The sequence below is a fragment of the Typha latifolia genome, chromosome 9 (genome assembly GCF_019914945.1).
Source record: "Typha latifolia isolate L0001 chromosome 9, TyphaL0001v2, whole genome shotgun sequence".
Taxonomy (NCBI): Eukaryota; Viridiplantae; Streptophyta; class Magnoliopsida; order Poales; family Typhaceae; genus Typha; species Typha latifolia.
Window position 1 is genome coordinate 159633 of NC_133094.1, and position 21107 is coordinate 180739.

At 38.8% G+C, this 21107-nt stretch overlaps 4 protein-coding genes across 4 annotated transcripts; 3 read left to right on the forward strand and 1 right to left on the reverse strand.

Moving 5' to 3' along the window:
• Positions 1-944: 944 nt before the first annotated feature.
• On the reverse strand, positions 945-2923 carry LOC140795356 (cytochrome b561 and DOMON domain-containing protein At3g25290-like). The gene is made up of 3 exons (XM_073147872.1): positions 2189-2923; positions 1578-1835; positions 945-1459 (listed from the first exon to the last, which is right to left on the reverse strand). Exons 1-3 carry the CDS (start codon positions 2864-2866, stop codon positions 1157-1159), a joined length of 1239 nt encoding a protein of 412 aa, XP_073003973.1. The 5' UTR covers positions 2867-2923; the 3' UTR covers positions 945-1156.
• Positions 2924-5830: 2907 nt separating this feature from the next.
• On the forward strand, positions 5831-6737 carry LOC140795325 (uncharacterized). Its single transcript, XM_073147826.1, has one exon. It carries the CDS (start codon positions 5866-5868, stop codon positions 6478-6480), a length of 615 nt encoding a protein of 204 aa, XP_073003927.1. The 5' UTR covers positions 5831-5865; the 3' UTR covers positions 6481-6737.
• An 823-nt stretch (positions 6738-7560) lies between these two features.
• Positions 7561-12475, forward strand: LOC140795324 (putative clathrin assembly protein At2g01600). The gene is made up of 15 exons (XM_073147825.1): positions 7561-7829; positions 7941-8010; positions 8085-8182; positions 8866-9004; positions 9105-9232; positions 9372-9464; positions 9612-9662; positions 10029-10094; positions 10237-10302; positions 10488-10568; positions 10666-10746; positions 10960-11121; positions 11189-11264; positions 11354-11478; positions 11827-12475. Exons 1-15 carry the CDS (start codon positions 7740-7742, stop codon positions 12172-12174), a joined length of 1674 nt encoding a protein of 557 aa, XP_073003926.1. The 5' UTR covers positions 7561-7739; the 3' UTR covers positions 12175-12475.
• Positions 12476-13635: 1160 nt separating this feature from the next.
• Positions 13636-19913, forward strand: LOC140794792 (phosphoethanolamine N-methyltransferase-like). Its single transcript, XM_073146979.1, has 12 exons — positions 13636-13928; positions 14124-14242; positions 14942-15079; positions 15203-15340; positions 15917-16060; positions 16696-16806; positions 16912-17053; positions 18139-18419; positions 18790-18951; positions 19062-19115; positions 19363-19437; positions 19532-19913. Exons 1-12 carry the CDS (start codon positions 13913-13915, stop codon positions 19625-19627), a joined length of 1476 nt encoding a protein of 491 aa, XP_073003080.1. The 5' UTR covers positions 13636-13912; the 3' UTR covers positions 19628-19913.
• The last annotated feature ends 1194 nt before the right edge of the window (positions 19914-21107 follow it).

Below are 21107 nucleotides of genomic sequence, written 5' to 3' on the forward strand. Positions count from 1 at the left end.
AGCTAGGAATTCCCTTGAAAATCATAGCATTTTTTCGGGTAATTTGCAACAATAGGATGCTCAGAAGAAATATAAGTTGGCTAAGAGGAAATAGCCGAGCAATGTTGTCTATAGCTTCTGCAGTCAAGTTGAAACGGGAAAATATTTGATTTTGAAGTGCTATTTGGGGAAGATTGATTTGGTTTACCAAAAAATAAATAAAAAAATTTCTAATGTGTGGACTGCTGGCTCGCGTACAAAGATGAAAAAGAATTGCGAAGGCTTGTGGAGGGTAAGGAAGGATGGTTGCTTATTTTTTTAATCAATTTGGCTAGAAAAGAATAACACAACTTTCATTACTTCTAAACATAAGCTGCCTTATGTTTAATAAATTGTTTGTATATTGAGTAGGCCTAAAAGGGGAGGAGGCACAGATCTATGATCGGAAGAAAGAAATCATAGATGTTGATGATTAGGAGTTGGTTCTTTTGTTTTGTTAGCAGTGATATTGATTGTGAGTGATAGTTTCTCACTAGCTTGTTCTCTAACGGTGTCTAATGTGTATTTGGTTGAGGGGGATATTTTTCTCACTTGTTGTGTTTTGTTCTGGCAGTTGACGCTTTGTATATTCGGTCTCTGGTTATCTTGTACAATTTATTGTAAATCTATCTCTCACAAATTTAATTTTGAAGTCCTTTGTGAGAAAAAAAATATATCAATCTTCAGATAGTTTAATCTGGAGAAATATATGGCTTTTAAGCAGTACTTTATTCTTATCTACATGCACCAACTCCGAGTGCACTCTGGGATTCTCTTTAAAAGTTGTGCTGCAACCTAAAGGCTGCTCTAGAATTTTTTCAGAAATTGAAAGAGAGAAGTGCTTTGGGACTACAATTATTAAGGGTCAAACAATTTTTGAACTGACAAGAATATTTAGAAACCACATTGCATCGACAATAAGAGTATTTTCGAAAAGCTCTTAGATTTTTATTATTAGAGACATTCAATAATTTACCGAGGTGAAAAGGAAAGGGAGAGCAAATGAAGTGCAAACCCAACAAACAGCCTGTTGCTAGCCTTCAGAAGAAGGCAGCAATATATGCAAAGTAATAATGTATTTATTTTCCCCTACAAATGGCAACGTAGCTGGAAAGTAATGGAACATAAGAGATGGATATTAAGGGCTAGCTGGTCTTGTTTGTTGTGCCTTGGCCTCGGTGGTTTGTTCTTTCTTTCGGGGTTTTGCCCGGCAGAACATGATCCAGGTGGTCGCCTCCAGTACAATAGCAATGGAAGAGAGAACCACAATAACTACAATGTAAGCAGTCCTCCAGGCTCGCGGTGGTTTCAAGATGTCAAAGCCTTTGAAGATGTTGATGATTGTAAGTATTAACAGCGAGTAGCCTACAAAATGGTGATAGAGATTCCAATGCTGCAAACAAGTGTCATCTTGTCTTGGTTTAAGGCAGAAAGCCATAACCTGCGGGCCAGATAACCAGTAATCAGAATTAAAAAGAAGAAGAAGAAGAAGAAGAAGTAATTAAGGAGATTAATTCTTTGAAATCGATCGATCGATCGAAGACTAATTCTCTACTCACTTGAAATGTAGCCAAGACAAATATTGCGATACCAATGAACCTGTGGGCTTGATAGCTTCTCAGGTTGTTTGAGCCCAGATATAATCCGATCCCCCAAGCAGTGACGCCAATTAAATATGCTCCGGTTTCAAATGTTTTATGTACCAGGTACCACGTTTCCCCTGACGCTATGAAATCGAAGATCCTGTAGTACCTCTTGCATATGATCCCACTTGGTAGTAGAAATCCCCACCCAATGAAGCTCAATATCCCATGTGCCTATATGTAAATTAAACAATATATATATATATATATATATATATAAATATTTTTTTCAAAGAGATTTCATAGCTCTAGATCAAAAAAATTTTACTTTATTCTGAGCTATTATATACATATTTCTTTTTTTAATCCTCTTTATTCATTAGCTATATATATATATATATATATATATGTTACTATCCACGAGATCATGAGTTTATATTTCACTATATTTATTTAATATGATATTTGATAAAAAAAAATTTAGAAAAGTACTCCTCAGTTGTTTAGCCTAAATATTAGAGATGATTAACTTTATGTGTGTGTGTGTGTGTTTTTTTTTTTTAAATAAAAAATAAAAAATAACTTACATATCTTAGGATCCTCCTGTTGATCATCCGTTGCCCCAGAACCTGACCGGAGATGACATTGATGGTCTCGCGGCTATCAAAGTTGGCCAAATTCAAGTTATGCCGCCGCAGCGAGCTGCCGACCACCTTCGTCCCCACCTGCCACACGTGGTTAAGCCTCTTCACGTCATACTCCGGCGGAAGCCCCAGCCTCGCCACCAGCCTCATCCTCCCGGTGTCCCCGGAATAATTTGCCATTAGTATAATCACATCCATCTCTATGGACGAAGGAGACGGTTTGCACCAGTGCTTAGTGTCGACCGTTATGTTATACGTGTAAACGACCGAGGCGCCTTGCATGAGAAATGCTATTAAAGCCCTCGTGCCAACCATGTGAGGTTGACGTGGGTTGAGCCCCCATGCGATCCAGCCTCCCCTGGATGGAAGGGTTGCCGAGAATGCCACGTCGATGGTGGCGTTTGTGGTGGTGTTGTAGTAGCAGAGGTCTAAGTCGGCACCGAGGGTGGGGAGACGTCTGCAGAGGGTGGAGGTCGGGGCCGAGTTCATCCTCGTGGTAATGTGGTTGCACGGGGAGCATTCGGATTCGGATTCAGCTATCGTGGGGTAAAAGGAGGAAGTTATGAGGAAGAGGAATAGTTGAAGGAGAGGCCGATGAGGTGGTCTCATGGCCACTTCCATTGGGGGCTAGATGTTGGTTAATTTGTTATGTGAATGTGACCAGTGCATGTCTTACTTACTATATACTCGACAGGTTTACTTTTATATGGTTCGTCTAGCCTCAGAGGCAACAAAAGAAATATTATTCAGTCCTACAGTATCTGCACGATGTCTAGCCTCAGAAGCTTCAAGAGTGAGAGAGCTATTAGAGCCAGCTTTCGCAACAAAAAAATAAATAAAATAAAATGCCAGACGTATTCGCTTTTTAAAGTCCAATATTTAATAATGGACCACCCACCACCTGGGTCCATTAATTCAAACATAAATTAGAGACCAGGCGTACGGACGGGGTCCCACAATCAACAACGAATAAAAACAACACGGGGACCGACTCTTCTGGAAATTGATGGAATACGTGTTAGCACTGATCGAGTATATAGACTCGATCCCCATATCTCAAAGCAGAGAGAACGTAAGCCTAGCTCAACATGCTCTCCTCGAGTAATTAAAGTCTCTCGGTCTTAGCTTTGCTTGCATTTCTTTTTCTTTTCCTCTCTCTTTTCTTCCTTCCTCTTAATTTTTCTAATCTATATATGCTTTGCAGAAGACAAGAATGCGAATGTTGGATCTAGAAAGGCTCTTAGAACGTACGGTAAAAGCATATGCGTATTGTTCTTCCTTGCAACATAGGGAAGCATCTAAGGTAGAGTAGGAAAAGAAATTGTTAAAGCAAACATAGATTGAACGAAGATGAGGAGAAAGAGATGTACGTAGTAACAGTTAAACAGAAGGAGCCTGTCGAATGCTTCGCTACATTGAAGCAGAAAAACAAATTGAGTTAAAAGAGAAGCAGGAAGATAGAAACATACAAAATGAGTTTATGTCTCTCACAAAAAGAACACAAATAGGTGGAATGATATATGACCATATTAGTGAACATCATTTAGGCCATCAGACTTTAATTCTCACCCACAAGCCGTGACCTCACTAAGTTGGGGAATTTCCATGGAACACGATATTCCATGCTAGGATCTTAGATAGACATCAAAGCCAATTCAAAAGTAGCCCATTCCAACTTGCTTCAATCCACTTTAGACTGAATTAAAAAGGTGCAGCACTTTGGAGGAGCAAAAGATTGATATGCTTCCCCCTTATTGTCAATATGTTTGTTAGCATCTTCTTCCGTCAGCCAAGAATTTTCCTCGACTAGTACTAAATCATATCCTGCCTAATTTATATCTCATAATAATAATAATTTTTCGTCAGATAGGCTCTAGAAGAATCTTTCAGCCACTTTGCACTAGTTGGTGGATCCTTTCCTCTAGTCTAATTGTGTCGGGGAGTTAATGGATAAGATCGAAATGTGCTACAATCTTGGATCACTTGCCCACACTTGGACAAAAAGCTAGCCGATTCCATAGATCTTTTTTATAAACTTCAAGACAAGGACTTGTCACTTTAAAGGATTAGATATTACTAGTTTGGATTTAGATTTAAATTTACTTGTCCAGTATGTATCAGAATAAGAACCAGTATTCAGATAGTCTCATCTGGACGAATATATGGCTGCTTTAAGCACTTTTATCTTTAACTCTGAGTGCAAAAATCATCCTTATCTGCATCCATATTCTATATGATTAATATCTATATGGTCGAGTTGTGTGAAACAATCTCTGAATCAATGATGGTAAGACTAAGTAAGCATTTTTATCGTCCAGATTCTACACAGGCAGGAGTTTTCATATTGTAACATCCTTGTCAACTTTTTTTTTTCTTTTATACTGTAGATAAGAAGATAAAAAGGATCTACGACCACAAGGGTATAAAGAATATGGACCCAGAAAGAGACGCTTGACGGTATAGAAATTCTGATAAAGGTCGCAGATTTATATGCATGCATGTGAGGCCGTGAGGGAGAGTGGAGCCATGAGATCAAAGTTGAAGCCGAGGTATGCCGTCCACTCCCCGGATTGCTAAATTTCTGACCTCATGATTCAAGTTGTTAAAAAAAGTTGGTGGCTTTTGGACTTTGTATGACGAAATCTGTGGGTAGTCTATTTATGGCACAGTGTTCGTGCTTTCGATACTTAATTTAGTGCTGTGCAACTAAATGAAGTTATTTGGAAAGTAAACAAGAAAGAGAGCTTTGAATATCCCCAGGATATAGGTTGCGTGAGAAACCCGCGAATCATAATTTTGCGCAAGATTATTTTATTTTAAAAATAATAAGGATACGATATAGTATTTTTAAGATATTAAAAAAAAATAAACAATTGATACCATAAATTTTGAATGATAATAAAATATATAACGCAGGGTGTTTTGATAAATTTCTCTTAAAAAGTAATAGTAATTTTATTATTATTTTTTTCTTTCTGCATGCCTACAGTGTATTATATGGTTAAGAGATCTCTTCCTTACCTTTGGGGATACATGCGACGCTCAAGGCGTCATAGGCAATAAAAGGAAAGGGAATTGCACTATATTGTTCAGAATATACGTTCTTTTGAATTTTCTCCCTAGATGCATGCTATTGTTATGGCAGTGGGAACGGGTAAAAAGTAATACTGAATCGAACTACTTATATTATAGAAAATTATAAGCTTACTTTCTGCCACGTCAAATATTAGTATATCACGTACAAAGACTGTAGAAAATTAATCTCTTTTAGTAATGTTGCAATTGAAAGATTGTCGTCTTATGCTCTTTCTACTGGCCCCACCACTGATCTCCCGTCGTCCATCGTTCAAAAAAGTGATGGAATATGCACCGACCTTATCTTCACTGTCCCATGCATTCATCCCTCTGTCTCTCTCCCACAATCTCACTAACAAAAATTAATGTCCAAATATCTGTAAACGACTAATCGAAGCCCGATCTTATCTAAATCCATACCCTTCTCCTAACTCTCTGTCTCTCTGTCTCTCTCTGTCTCTCTGTCTCTCTCTCTCTCTCTCTTTCTCTCTCTATATATACGTGCCCAAGCCCCTCCTCCATTTCACTACACTATTGGGCTCCTAATGGTTATGGAGAAGCTCCCACCTCTTTCTCAGCTAGCCAAGATACTGCTTCTCCTCCTCCTCCTCTTCTTAGCTCCTTTCATATCCACTTCCTTCAGGCCATCATACCTCTACTTGATCTTCAACATCCTCATCGTCGCCCTCGGCGTCGAGGCCGGGTTCCTCAAGGCCATTTCCGGGCCTCGGGAGGAGAAGAAACCCGCCGTCTTCACCACCGTCACTGGTACCGCCATTGCTTCTCCTAGCAAAGTGGAAGGAATACATAATAGCACGCGTAGCGGTGCAGTTGGCAAAGCCAATCTGCACGCGGAGAGAGTAGAGCCGGTGAAGGCTACAGAAACGCCGAAGATGGAGATTGCGAAGAGAGCAAGCAAGTTGAAGAGGTGCCCGTCGAGGCCGAGCCTTTTCTTCATCAGCAGTACTCTGGAAGAGGAGAGTGGAGTACTTGAAGAAGAGGAGGAGGAGGAGGAGGAGTGGAAGGAGGTGGGAGAGCTAAGCAAGCAGGAGCTCTTTGCGAAGGCTGAAATGTTCATAGGAAACTTCTACAGTCAGTTAAAGATGCAGAGAGAAGAGTCATGGAAGAAGATTCATGGGTTTTATCATAGGGCTTTCTAGCTAGTGTTAGTGTTGGAATCCCTACGTACGTACGCAGTATTATTTTATCTGCATCAACTACACATATGCATGCATAACTTGCATCATTTGTTGGGTCAGCACTAGTGAAGGAGGGAGGAGCCAATGCTATTTTCATTTGGTAACTCTCATTCTTTCATTAACTTCATTTTAGTCTTCATCTTTTTCTTTTTCTTTTTTTCCTTTCTGATGGTTGTATACAACTTGGGTTAATAAATCAATATAACTTGCATCTTGTACGTATTGATAGTTGGATGAAGAGTTAATTGGTGCAATATGTACCACAGGAGCCTACTGATAAGAGTATCGATCGGTTTAAAACCATCTATATTTTCTAGGCCATTTTTTGGGAGGTTGACTCTTGTGAAATCTTAAAGCTATTTTTTAATTTATTTCTGTTAATTATTCGAAAACACCACACGAGCATAAGATCAAAATACATATATAAATACTCATTCGTGTGCTTTACATAAAATAATAATAAAAAAAATCGTGCACGTTTGCATAGCTAGCTACTTGCACTATTAATTTTACCATGCATCTTCCCAATTAGCGTAGCTGGCGGCTGATGTACGATCACAAATCAACTTGAATATGCTCTTCATTACTTAATACCGATCAGATACTAGTTCTTACTCGTGTGATTGAAAAGAGTTTTGTTGTATTTGCGTTTGTCTAGTATCTCTAATTACTTCTTGAATTTATATTTTGAACAAACTTCTTTGACCCCATCGTTTCTAACTAGACTAATTTGGTAAAAAACATGCAGCTTTTTAACTCCTCAACATAGAAATAGGATAGAACTTGTGAAACAAAATTTGGGTAAGTTGGTGGCCAATAAATCTCCTCTTCATGCAAATTACTACAATCGACAAGGGATTTGGTCCACCTGCAATTGCATAAACTTGCCGTGTACAGGACGCGAAAGTCCAAAAGGAACAGTGGAAAGTCAAACGTGATTTCGTCGTAGACGACCAAAGTGGGCCCCATACCGTGCAGTATAGTCTGATGATACCTCGGAAGAAGCAAGGCATAAAGGCAAGTGCGAACAGCAGAAAGCAAGAGGAAAGAAAAGTCTCGCCGATGACTAATCTCTCCTGCTGGCTGCTGTTGCTGTTGCTGTTGTACCAAATCTATTGTTAGAGGAGAAGAGATTTTTTAGAGGTCAGAGGGGAGAAATTTCAATCGAAGAGCGGAGAAGAGAAGAGAAGAGAAGAGAAGAGAAGAGAAGAGGAGGGGACATGGCGACGCTGCAAAGTTGGCGAAAGGCCTACGGCGCCATCAAAGACACCACCACCGTCGGTCTCGCAAACCTCAACAGCGATTTCAAGGTCAGGCTAGCTACAAAAATATCTCCATAAATATCGCAACGAATTCCGATTTCTACTCAAATTCTGGTGTAAAAAATTGATTTTGACCATGTTGGTCATTTGGGTCAGTAGGATTTGGATGTGGCGATCGTGAAGGCCACCAATCACGTGGAGTGCCCGCCAAAAGAGAGGCACCTCCGCAGTATGTCTCAAGCCATCCCCATTTCTTTCTTGATTGAATCTTATGCGGGTTTGTTGTTTTTGTATGTGATGCAGAGATTTTGGTCGCCACGTCGATTGCGCGGCCCCGTGCCGACGTAGCCTATTGCATTCATGCGCTTGCGAGGCGGCTCGCAAAGACCCATAGCTGGACGGTAACCAATCTGGTTTCCTTTTCTTTATTGGGCTTGTGTGAAAATTTGGTGTCTTAGAAGTGTTCGTCTTTTTGCTTTAATGTCTGCTGCTTTACACTTTGGTCCATATTTTTCTCTTGTAGCAAATGTTGTGAGACACCTGCTTTTGATATAATTTTAATTATGCTTATTTTGTCGTATAAAGTGCTTCCTTATGGGGAAACAGTTGTTGCACAAAGAGATTCTTACAACACCGCGCTTTGAATAGCTTTGATATAATGTGGAGATTAATAAGGTTTATGTATTACTGTTTTCTCGTTTTGAGTAATTTTGTGGCTCTTTCTTAGGTTATGTATAACTATAGCCGCAGCGGAGGGGTTCAACTGCCAATTGATGTAAACTATAAAGGAAACTGATGATGATTTCTCCACTATAAATGTATCTAACTGTCACCTATCTGATGTCAGATGCTGATAATAAGTGTCACTCCATGTTAACCAAGTTCGTTGGCAAGAATGTAATATGCTTCAGTTTAGACTGTCAGTTGAGATAAATTTAATAGCTCTGCTCTGAGTCCTATGTGCAATACTTTTTGGTCTGTATGGACTATGGACCAATTAAGAAATCTCGACATTTCTTTGTCATTGGATGTCGAGGGATGCATATTTAGAGAAGCTAATGTAGATCTTTGATTGGTGGCGCAGGTGGCACTAAAGACACTGATAGTCATCCATAGGCTTCTTCGAGAGGGTGATCCTACATTCCGTGAAGCGCTGCTTAGTTTCTCCCAAAAGCGACCTGTTCTTCAACTGTCAAATTTCAAGGATGACTCCAGTCCTATTGGTCATTCTTCTTCACCTGAATATGAGTTCAAAGTATTTTAGATAATGGAAGTCCCTTGATGCATCAGAAGTTTCTATCTTCTAAACAAATTCTTTTGCAGCCTGGGACTGCTCTGCATGGGTTCGTACATATGGTTTATTTTTGGAGGAAAGACTAGAATGTTTCAGGATCTTGAAATATGATGTTGAAGCTGAGCGTTTGACAAAACCTGCTCAAGGTTCTGAAAAGGTCTAGATAGTTGTCTCCTTTCACATCATAATTACGTTTTGTTCATTTTGTTAAATAACAATCTCATTTTTCTAAATAGAAATAGCATTTCCATATATATGCTGCTACTTTACTATTACGGTGTCTGCTTCATTATCAGGGTCATAGTAGAACACGAGAATTAGATATCGAGGACTTGCTGGAGCAGCTGCCTGCTCTGCAGCAGTTGCTGTATCGACTTATTGGATGTCGGGTGACTATTAGTCTATTACTGCTGTTTTTACATAATGGTTGAATTGATAAATCTAAGTGGTTGGGGGCTCGTGATATCATAGAGATGCCCTCTTTTACCTTTTCCATTGTTATACATAATGAAATTGGGTTCCTATTGTTTATGCAGCCAGAAGGAGCTGGTATTAGCAATTATGTGGTCCAATATGCCCTAGCCCTAGTAAGTGGTCTTTTGAATCATCACACTGCTTCTGCTTCACAACCTTGCTTATCGATACTGATGTATAGTTTTTGACTGATTTCAACTGTAATAGCTACTCAACTCTTTCATAATTGTCCTGGCACTTCTCACAATGTGCACTTCATGATATGAAATTAAAAACAGACTGATTGCTGTAAAATGCGTGAAGTCAAAACTCAAAAGTTACCTTTAAGTTACTGTCTGCTGCAAACTAGTCAGAACTGAGCACCACTCCAATTTTGAATGGTCTTCATTCTTGTGCAATGTTATTCGCCATGATAAATATATTCTACAACATCCATGGAAATAGTAATACAATATATTTGATCATGCTTCACTATGCAGGTATTAAAAGAAAGCTTCAAGATTTACTGTGCTATTAATGATGGAATCATCAAGGTTATTGATAAGGTACATTATCTATATTGTTGGATCATCTAATACTTCTAAGACTAACAAAGTGTTTGTTATAGCGGTCTTTAATTTGTCTGCATCTATCTTTTATTTTCTTTTTTTTTGTTCTTTTTGGACTAAAAGATGCATCTCATTGTAGTTTTTCGATATGCCAAGATATGAAGCAAGTAAAGCCTTTGAAATATACAGGAGAGCTGGTCAACAGGTAGTATAAGAGCTTAATTTTGTAATTGTCATGGTTAATCAGTTTATTAAGTAGAACTTTATTTTCATGTACACTTGTGGAATGCGGATATGTGGAAGGCCAAGTTGGCTATAATAGCATGCTTTGAGGCATTCTTATGTTGTAATGACTTAAACAAGTTTTTTTTTTTTTAAATTATCTTGCAGGCTGGAAGTCTTTCTGACTTTTACGAAGTTTGTCGTGGATTAGAACTGGCAAGGAATTTTCAATTTCCAAATCTCATAGAGGTATGATAGCAGAATTTTTTTCTTTTAATTTAGATATAGTTATGAAGTATGACAGCATAATTCATTGACAAGACAATTGTTCTTGCCTTTTATCCAGCCCCCACAGTCATTTCTTTCAACAATGGAAGAGTATATAAAGGAGGCCCCACGAACAGTTTTAGTCTCCAGAGAACCATTGGTTAGTTGTTCCTGTTATTGCTGACCATATATTTTTAAGGATTCACAGGGCAAAATGTTTCTCACTTATACAATCTTTTGTTTCTCAAGGCCTGTTCTGCATATTCGCTAAAACCTTTTAGTATTACTTGGAGATTGGTCATTTTTCAATTACATCTTGCTTGAATAAGCTCTACTTACAAAAATTGAGCTTAAAGATCAATTTCTTAATTAGGATCTTCCTGAGAGGCTTCTTCTGACGTACAAACCTGAAGCAGTTTCTGTTCCTATTGAGGACGAAAAACCATCCCTTGACGAACCCAAATTAGCGCCAGTTAATACTGAAATTGCATCACCTCCTCCAAAGTCTGAGACTGCAGATACCAGTGATCTACTAGTAAGTAAGAAGAGTTTTTTTTTCCTTGTCAAATTTTTATCTCAAATTAATCACCTTCTGTTTGCAGGGATTAAATGATACAAATTCTGATGCATCAGCAATAGAAGAAAGAAATGCATTGGCTCTAGCCATAGTTCCAGCTGGTAGTTGATGAATTTTTTTATTTGTTTGTCCTCATGCTGTTGATTATATATACTTTTACTTATCATCGGGAATCACCAAAAACTTGCAGAAAGTGCTACTTCTACAAGTGGTTCTGATACTGTACAAGACAAATGTTTTGATCCATCAGGATGGGAACTTGCTCTTGTTACTACTCCCAGTAACACCTACTCGTCTGGCGTGGAGAGCCAATTGGTTGGACCCTTTTTCCCTTTCTTAGAACAGAGTAGCTGTGTTCTGTAGTTTTTCTGCTTATTGAATTATTAGTTTTACAGCTGGGCTACTTTGTCATGTTCGACGTAGTTTTGAAATGGTGATGTTTCTATATGCTAATTGATAATGGTAATGCCAGTTTAATATTATATGTTTTTTCCTTTCTTTGCTACACTTGCCTGCTTGGTACCTAAGAAGAAAAATCGACATATTTATTACCGTATATATGTACTTCTAAAGTAGATAAACATAAATGACTGCACGGTATATCATGAGAAGTTCTTATGAATATATCAGATGGATGATGAGCTTTTGCATAATGACTTGCAGGCTGGTGGGTTTGATAAGCTTACACTAGATAGTCTATATGATGAGGGAGCTTATAGACAGAGGCAGCAACATCAACAATTCTATGGAGCGTCACCTTCATATCCATTCATGATGGCAGATCCATTTGCTATCTCGAATCAAGTAGCGCCCCCTCCCTCAGTTCAAATGGCTGCCATGGTTCAGCATCAGCAACAGATGTCCATGATGATGCAACCTAATCCCTTTGTGCAGGCGCCCATGGCGATTGGCGCTGCCTCAAATCCCTTCCTCGATGCCGGCTTTGGACAATTCGCAGCGAACAATCCCCACCACCAAAGTAATCCCACCGGAAGCATCCAACTTCTGTAGCTAAAGGATGGCTATCTATATCTCTTGATATGATTTTCTGTGTGCTATGACATGTGAATTCTGTGCCAAATTAGCTCTGTTGTACCATGTAATTGTTGTACTAATAATCTGTGAACTGTTACCATGGGCAACTCTATATATTGCTTGGAATGTGGGAGAATTTGTAGTAGTATATGGAACATCAAATACATGTCGGCAAAAAGATTTTATTTTCTTTTTCTTTTTCTTTTTCTTTCAGAGAAGTTGTAAATTTTATGGCCTTCCATATTACATCAAAAATATTTCGTGAGCCTGGAAACCACATGCTCCTCTGCCTATTTGATCATGCACCATTCCCGTCAAATTACAAATCCCACCTCAAATTATCTATTGCTTTATAAAGTTTTGTCTATATCGTCTGAGGTCAATTTAAAAACGCATCGTGACAATTTTAGAAATGAAATTTACATTCGTTGGGATCTCTGAGTTTTTTTTTAAAAATATGGATCTTTGGTATTGGGAAGAACAACGCCAGATGGCTATAGGCCCAATGCCAAGGTCATCGAATAGCGTGCAAGTCTTTTTATTTATAATCTTTTTCACTTGTCTAATGTTATTAAGCCCTCATTATGAGACCCTTGCAATAAAACTTTCATGCCACCCACTCTTGGCTGTGTTCTTGGGTTCTCTTGTTTGTAATTTGTGGGAAACAAATAAAAAAAAAAAGATCTAGGGTGCCTTGTGCATATATACCACTATTTTCATATAGATATGCATATGCATATATATCGAAAGAGATATCCATCCACTGTTAGATATAATAAGAACATTATACAGTTATGTCATAGGGTCGGTTCAACTTGTTATTAATATTTTCCTATCTTATTGTTTAAAATTTAAATAATCATACTTCTTCTCAGACTTAGTTGTAAGTGTAGTGTGTTAGTTAGAGGAAAATGTATACGTATCGATTTGAGTCAATTGGAACACAATATATTCGATCCATTCTCTTTTACATCACGGGATCACCGTTGCTAACGCACAAGTTTTATACATACTAGTTCTATGACAAATAACAGTTCTTTGAGAATTGAGGGCCATATGTGCGAGCAGAAATATTCAAGAATCTTTCGTCCTGATCGGCCCCACGTGGCTGCCCTTCCTTTCATCATCATATTTTTATACTGTTAGGTAGCCAATCAGTGTCGGCGGGGTCCACTGGATCTGAGCCACAAATAATAGCGCGCCAAATTCGACTGTACTAGCAAATCCTCCTCTTTACTTCTCCCAAACAGCAGATTCATCCATCCATTATATGACACGTCATAATATTGCTTAATTAAACAGCAAACATCTAGCTTACAGAAACACCCGATCCAAGCTCCAAACGGGCCCCAACTTTATCGGGCCCGATTCGCCAAAAAAAACCCTTACTTTCCTTCCCCCCTTCGCCTATAAATAGCCCGCAAACCCTCACCCTCCGACCCATCTCTCCTTTATAGCTCAAGAGAGAGAAATAGAGAATAGCAGAGAGGATAGAGAAGGTTTCGGCGAAGTAAAATTCGCCGGGAGACTAGAGAGAGTGAGAGACTGAGATCTTATGCAGCAAAAGGGACGGCAATATAACCGTAGATCTCGCAGCTTCTCTCGATCTCGGCTCGCCATTGAGGGATCATAGTTTTACCTTGAGTTTAATCTAACCTTCCTTCCAAGAGAAATCCCAAATCATATAACGGACGATTACTCTTTTAAGAGAAACATGGCTTCTGTTAACGGTAAGATAGATCTGGAACAAAGTTCTGTTTGTTTCCTTATCATGTTTTAGTTTAATTACTAGAGGATTTTAAAAGGAAAGTATATGTAGGATTGAGAGGAACAAAAGATCGAGCATGTTATGTGCAGATCTAGACAGTGAAGGATTTGATGTCGAACTGTAGTTTTCATTTTTTTTTTTTTCTGTTGGGGAACAGGGGAGGAAGAGAGATCGGTTCAGAAGAATTACTGGATGGAGCACTCCAAGGATCTTACTGTGGAGGCCATGATGCTCGACTCTCGTGCCTCCGATCTCGACAAGGAAGAGAGGCCCGAGGTAATCTTTCTCTCTCGATATCCTGCTACGTAATTCTTTCGTTTACCTTCTCGGTCTCTTTTTTTTTTTGTTTTTTTTTAAATTTCGGATAAAAGGGGTTATTCTTCTGGGGTATTTTTTTTTTGTTCTGAAGGTTGCTTACCTCTATCAGTGAAACTTTTAAGTCGATTTAATGTTTGTCGCAGAGGGCTGTTTGGTAAAATGAACTTGTATCGCCTATTATGTATAATAGCCATATTATGTACCAATTGCACTAAAAAGTAAAAACTAACTAACCATCTTGAGAAAAGTACACATAATAAGTGGTCTGAGTGTGGAACATTGGAAGTGCTAGAATTGATCGGGAAAGAATGAAATACCCAGTGGAGAAAGATTCAGGAGCGGACTCTCGATTATTAAGATAATGAACGTTGACAAAAAAAAAAGAGAGAAGATAATGGACGGGCATGTCGCTCTCAGAGAAAAGTACAGCCACTCCAGTATGACTTAAACTAGACCTCACAATGCCTTAAATGAATGATTCGGCTTATTCCAATTTTAGCTAAAGGTAGAGGTTTCCATTTTTTATTTGAGGTTATTGCAACTTTAAGCTCCTTCCTGCAAGGCTACCATTAGAGGAATGCCACTCTGTTTTTCCTGTTTTTTTTAATTGCTGTTATTTATATGTCAGAAATAATATTAATGTTAATTTTCTTGTAGGTTCTTTCTTTACTTCCGCCGTTGCAAGGAAAATCAGTTTTGGAGCTTGGTGCTGGCATCGGTCGCTTTACTGGTGATTTGGCAGAAGAAGCTGATCAAGTTCTGGCCCTAGATTTTATTGAAAGTGTAATTAAGAAGGTATCACAATTATTTCTTCTTCGAAATCAAGTACTAAGTTGTTAGCTTCTGGATGCAACTGTTATATGGACACTGTTGACATCAATTATGCTACTGTCTCTAATACCCTATATATTTCTGCAGAATCAAAGCATAAATGGACATCACAAGAATACAAGATTTCTTTGTGCCGATGTGACGTCCCCAGACTTGGCGATTGATGCTGATTCTGTGGATCTGATTTTCTCAAACTGGTTACTTATGTATCTTTCAGATAATGAGGTATCCCCTGAGAACTCAATAAAAGCTATTAGCATGCCAAAGGCATCATTATTATTGCCTTCTCCCTTGAGAGAGTTTGTCTGCTTCGTGCTGATTTATCCATTACTCTGAGGAGCTTATTAGATACTTTTCCTCATTAATTCTTCTTCATCTGTATCTTTAAATGCTGACGATATATTTCTTCTTCATGGAATGCTTGTAAAAAGTATGCCTACCATAGGAACTAGATAGTTCACTAGGATACTCACAAAACTAGCCAAATTCATGTTGCAATATTTTCATTAGCATTAGTCAAGAAATCCATTCTTGACTGTGGATCATGACCATAGGTAGTTGAGGATTTCTTTTTTACTTCTAAATATTTCGACAAGTTAGGTCATGTAATACATAGGATCAAATACATGATCTGTTTGAGGTCTGTGTTTTGGAGTTTAGAGTTTCAACTATGTGATCCTTTCTGATTTATGCAGCAACTTCATTCTTGTAGTTTTTTTTTTTTTTTTTGGTTCAATGGGATGGCTTATTTTTAGATACTCTGGTTTCTTATTACTGAACCTACTCATAATTTTGGTATAGGTGGAGAAGTTGGCGGAAAGGATGGTGAAATGGTTAAAGGTCGGTGGCTATATTTTCTTCAGAGAATCTTGTTTCCACCAATCTGGAGACTCCAAAAGGAAAGTTAATCCGACACATTATCGAGAACCAAGGTTTTATACTAAGGTGATTCTTAACTTCTTTCCATTAGATCATTTTAGTAGGGCGTTGGTTTTATATGTAATTCATCTCTTATGTCTAGAAAAGAGGCTTATTGAGGATTTTTGAGTTAAATTTGCAACTGAACTTTTGATATATTGTTCATAGCAACAACATTTTATCAAATTTGTGGTGATTTTTCTGTCAACTGGCTGTTGAACCCTCAGTGCTGTTTTGCATTTATGGTCCTCATTTAAATATTTTTGCCTCTTCTGTGCATCTGTATATTGGTTTAGTAAGGTACTGTTTCAAATTTCAGCAGATACATTTGTAGTCAATACAATCTAGTTGATATGATCGTATCTATGATATGGTCAAGGAAAATTGTGGATATGTATGTTTTACCAGCATTTAGAAAGTTAAGTGCCAAGGCCAAAGAAATGGAGCTTGGGTTCATGGTCTTTCTCCCAACCGTCCTGATGGATGTTCTTCTAAGCTTTCTTGCTTTTTCGAGAATAGGTTATGACTTTTTGGTCAGATGCACCTTTGTAGTCTATTCAGCATTTATGAGGTGTTTGGAATAAACAATAGCATGACACTGATCTTATACTATCATAACTAGCATCCTCTCCTTTTTCTTATTGATTATCTTTTCTCAATAGGTATTTAAAGAATGCCACACCTATGATGAACATGGGAATGCCTTTGAACTCTCTTTTATTACTTGCAAGTGTATTGGGGCATATGTCAGGAACAAGAAAAATCAGAATCAGGTATCCTTCCATCTCTCTACGCTGCTTCTAATTTTGACCCACTTTGTCCTTTTGGATGTAGCTCTTATACTAATTTACCAATATACATTAACTTTGTATTTGTAGATTTGTTGGATGTGGCAAAAGGTGAAATCATCTGATGACAGGGGGTTTCAACGTTTCTTGGACAATGTTCAGTATAAAAGCAGTGGAATTTTACGTTATGAACGTGTATTTGGAGAAGGTTATGTTAGCACCGGTGGAATTGGTAGGTGGATTTTCTTTCCTTTCTTTATGTTTAATTATTTTGATGGCACATTTAATGTCTGCATACTGCATTCAGTCTTTCAACCAGTTTTTCTGCACCTTCTATGGACAAACTTATCTTTTTAATTTATAGAACTCATGAAATCTTCTTCAATAGCTAGGATGGGCTCATGTGTAGTGTCTCGACATCCACTTCAATTAAGTGGGTATCAAAACACATTCTCTCAATCTTAAATTGAAAAATAAGATGAAAATATGAGAGTTTGTTTATATTAATTTCCTCATTTGATACTAGTCATACTACAGATATTATATCTTGAAACCCGTGAAACCAAATGGGCCCTTATTGAACTCTTCTTCCGTTTCTGGGATAGTTGAATATGTAGTTCTTTTTTCTGTAAATTTTATTTGTGCATCAATGTTACATTATCGAAGGGGTTAAAGTGCTAAAATATTATGGATAGAGAGATGTCAGTTACTTTTATATTCTGGAAACCATCAGTAAGATTTTAGTGGCATTATTTCGAATATTTTCAGGCAAGCGAATTTCCGAAAATATTGAAAAGAACTTCTGCTAAATTTTCATTGTAGAATCCTCTGAGATGGAAAGCTTGTAAGATTTGAAGATTTAATCAAGAGAGAAAAGGACTGCTACTAATAAAGTCTATGGAGTTATATATATATGTCCATTAATGATGAAATTGGTCTCTCTATAATTAAAGGAAAATTTTGGATTTTGTTTTCAAATATTCACCTATCTTGACAACTAGATGCAGTGAGAGACCCTCAAATTCACTTACTGTATACTGTATTAAAAAAAAAGAGATGAAGCATATGAACTTATCACGAGAAATTTAGACCTAATTATAATGAAAGTATCAGCTATATGAACTGCAGTCTAACTATATGAACTTTTCATGCTTCCATTTCTTTGTTAAGAGAGAATATTGTGCTTCCAGGTGACATATAACCACTGTTAATCATCTAATAATGAGTTAGTTGTCACATGAGTTCCTTCTTCTATTTCATTATATATCTCTATCTCTTGGTTACTTGGCGAGGCTGACTATAAATTTTTACTACCAGATACTACAAAAGAATTTGTAGAAAAGCTGGATCTTAAGCCCGGGCAGAAAGTGCTTGATGTCGGATGTGGGATAGGTGGAGGTGATTTTTACATGGCTGAGAACTTTGATGTCCATGTTGTTGGTATTGACCTTTCTATCAATATGGTGTCTTTTGCACTTGAACGGGCAATTGGACGCAAGTGCACGGTTGAGTTTGAGGTCACTGACTGCACCAAGAGAACATATCCAGATAATACATTCGATGTGATCTACAGCCGTGACACTATCCTACACATACAGGTATCCAAGATATCTTAACATAAGTTGTCTCATTTCAGCATCTAACTATATCCTTTGCGTAAAAGCATGTTCTGAAACATTGGCTGATGTACTGTAATCACTTTGTGGTGAAGTGAAATGTACAAGATGCACAAAATATATTTCTTGCTGTGGTTTTGACTTTTGACAGCCACAGTACTCGATTAAATGCTTTATAGATTCATGTGAATATGAAAAACTTAGTAAAATCCATATGAAACATGCTGAATAGGCACTCATCAAGTAGCCATTCTTGTATTCAATAATGATTTGATTTATTTTGTCTCATATGGTAAACATCATTTACACCAAATTTTCAAGTTGATGAGTTCTTGTTGTGATTTGTGTACAGGATAAACCCTCATTATTCAAAAGCTTTTTTAAATGGTTAAAACCTGGTGGGAAGCTTCTCATTACTGATTACTGCAAGAGTCCTGGGACACCATCAGACGAATTTGCAGAGTATATTAAGCAAAGGGGATATGATCTGCATGATGTGAAGGAATATGGAGAGGTTATGTTCTATCCTTTCATTAATACATGGATTAGTATTTGAGAAAATTTATTTAATAGATGCAGTCCTGGTAAAAGGAAATGCTCACTTTTATTAAAACAATATTCCAGATGCTTGAGAATGCTGGTTTTCATGAAGTTGTTGCTGAAGATCGGACCAATCAGGTTCTCTCTCTCTCTCTCTCTCTCTCTCTCTCTCTCTCTCTCTCTCTCTCTCTCTCTCTCTCTGCATGCACACATTCTTGCTCATGTACATGCACATCCAACTTGAGTTACTCTGCATGAATTGGATTAGGTCATGTCTCTTGATAAGGATTTGATCACAATTCGGCAGTTCCACAATAAGTTGGTCAGATGACCATTATACAGTAATTACTGAAAAGACGTATGACTGTTTTTTTTTGTCCTTCAGTTTCTAGAAGTTCTGCAGAGGGAACTTGATGCAGTTGAGAAGGAGAAAGATGATTTTGTACATGACTTCTCACAGGTTCATGCTAAATCATAGTTTCCTGCACGATTTCTTATCATCATTTATTCTAAGTAGTGGTGACATGACTTATTCTCGTCCATTTGATGTCCAGGAAGATTATGATGATATAGTTAATGGCTGGCAAGCAAAGCTGAAGCGAAGTTCAGCTGGTGAGCAAAGGTGGGGACTGTTTATTGCAGAAAAATGAACTGAATCACCTGGACTTTGATAATAACGCCTGCGTATGGCATGGATCTTTCACCAATAGATTGCTAAGTGGGACTATGGTTGGGTCTATGTTCGATGATATGCATTGATCTCAACAAGCTCAGTATTGTAACTGGTTCATAATGTTGTCTTATTTTATCGAGTATGGTTGTGTCTATGCGGTGCTGTTTGCTGCATAAACTTGTCCTAAAGTGTGAATTTAATAATGTACTGTTTAGTATTGTGCAACTATTTTGCCTTCTGCTAAGAATTCATCTGCTTGATCACTCTTTCTGCTAAGAATTCGTACGCAGGTACGCTTGATCTGCATGAGATACTATCCTATGGGATCAACATTTTCGTATCTTAAGTTTATATTTTTATGTGAATCTGGTATATGAAACTAGATATGAATATGTTTATCCCGTCATCGACTCTGTATCGGATCCTTTTTATCACACATAATGGTAGGTAGTTATGATGAATATTTATCCGAGAGCCGTTCGGTTACTTTTTAAAGCAATGGATTCGGCTGGCACAAGATTAGCAATCACCGAATCCCACTGGGATACAGATTTCTCTGTGTTGCATATATATATATATAGAGAGAGAGATGGTAAGTAGGTAACAATACTCTTCCCTTGCGATGGCTCCAGTTTCACGTGCGAAATCAAAGTCCACAACCCAACGCCACCGTCACCTCCCGGAACACCTCCTCCACGCCGCCGTCCTCCCCCACCTTTCCTTCAAGACCCTCTCCCGCTTCAAATCCGTCTGCAAGAGCTTCTACGCCTTGATCTGCCACGACCCCGCCTTCGCCTCCGACCAATCCCGTCGCCTCTCCCGTTCCTCCTCCGGTTTCCTCTACAACGGCTGCGACGCCCTCCAATTCCTCGACTCGCCTCACGTCGGCATACCTGACCGGGCTCTCTCCTTCTTAGCCAACCCGTCTATCGACCTCGTGTCCGACAGCCCGGTAAATTTCAGGCTGCTCGCCTCCACCAACGGCCTCGTCTGCCTCTTCCTCGCCTTCCCCTACAATTGCCTCTGCGTCCTCAATCCCGCCACGGGTCATGGCCATGTCATCCTGGACAGCAGATTCAACAACTCCGTCGGCCTTGCCTTCGACCCCTCCACCGACTCCGGCGGCCGCTACACCCTCGTCCACGCTGACCGAAACCTCCTCCCGGGCTCCTTCGGCGACATCGAGCACGGGTTCGACGTGTACTCCTCCGACACCGGCGAGTGGTTCAGGTCGAGCCAGACAGTCACCATCCAGAACAGCAGATGGTGGGGTCAATCGAAACCGGTCTACGCCGGAGGACTCCTCTACTGGGACTGCAATGAACGCCTCATCTGGTTCGACCCCGCCAATGACCGCGCCGGCTCGGTGCCGCTGCCGTCGAGCTGGGAACCGCTGACCTTCCATGACGTCGGTGTTAGCGACGGGCGGCTCACATACGTCCGAACCGTGGACCGCG

Excerpts from the sequence above, each read along its gene's own strand:
- LOC140795356 (XM_073147872.1), bottom strand. The coding sequence starts at position 2,866 with ATGGAAGTGGCCATGAGACCACCTCATCGGCCTCTCCTTCAACTATTC. Across the intron at positions 1,836-2,188 it reads ACAGGAGGATCCTAAGATAT|GCACATGGGATATTGAGCTT; the intron begins GTAAGTTATTTT and ends ATTTACATATAG. Across the intron at positions 1,460-1,577 it reads TTGTCTTGGCTACATTTCAA|GTTATGGCTTTCTGCCTTAA; the intron begins GTGAGTAGAGAA and ends TCTGGCCCGCAG.
- LOC140795324 (XM_073147825.1), top strand. The coding sequence starts at position 7,740 with ATGGCGACGCTGCAAAGTTGGCGAAAGGCCTACGGCGCCATCAAAGAC. Across the intron at positions 10,095-10,236 it reads TCATCAAGGTTATTGATAAG|TTTTTCGATATGCCAAGATA; the intron begins GTACATTATCTA and ends ATCTCATTGTAG. Across the intron at positions 11,479-11,826 it reads CTGGCGTGGAGAGCCAATTG|GCTGGTGGGTTTGATAAGCT; the intron begins GTTGGACCCTTT and ends AATGACTTGCAG.
- LOC140794792 (XM_073146979.1), top strand. Across the intron at positions 15,080-15,202 it reads TTGAAAGTGTAATTAAGAAG|AATCAAAGCATAAATGGACA; the intron begins GTATCACAATTA and ends ATATTTCTGCAG. Across the intron at positions 16,061-16,695 it reads AACCAAGGTTTTATACTAAG|GTATTTAAAGAATGCCACAC; the intron begins GTGATTCTTAAC and ends TTTTCTCAATAG.
- LOC140795325 (XM_073147826.1), top strand. The coding sequence starts at position 5,866 with ATGGTTATGGAGAAGCTCCCACCTCTTTCTCAGCTAGCCAAGATACTG.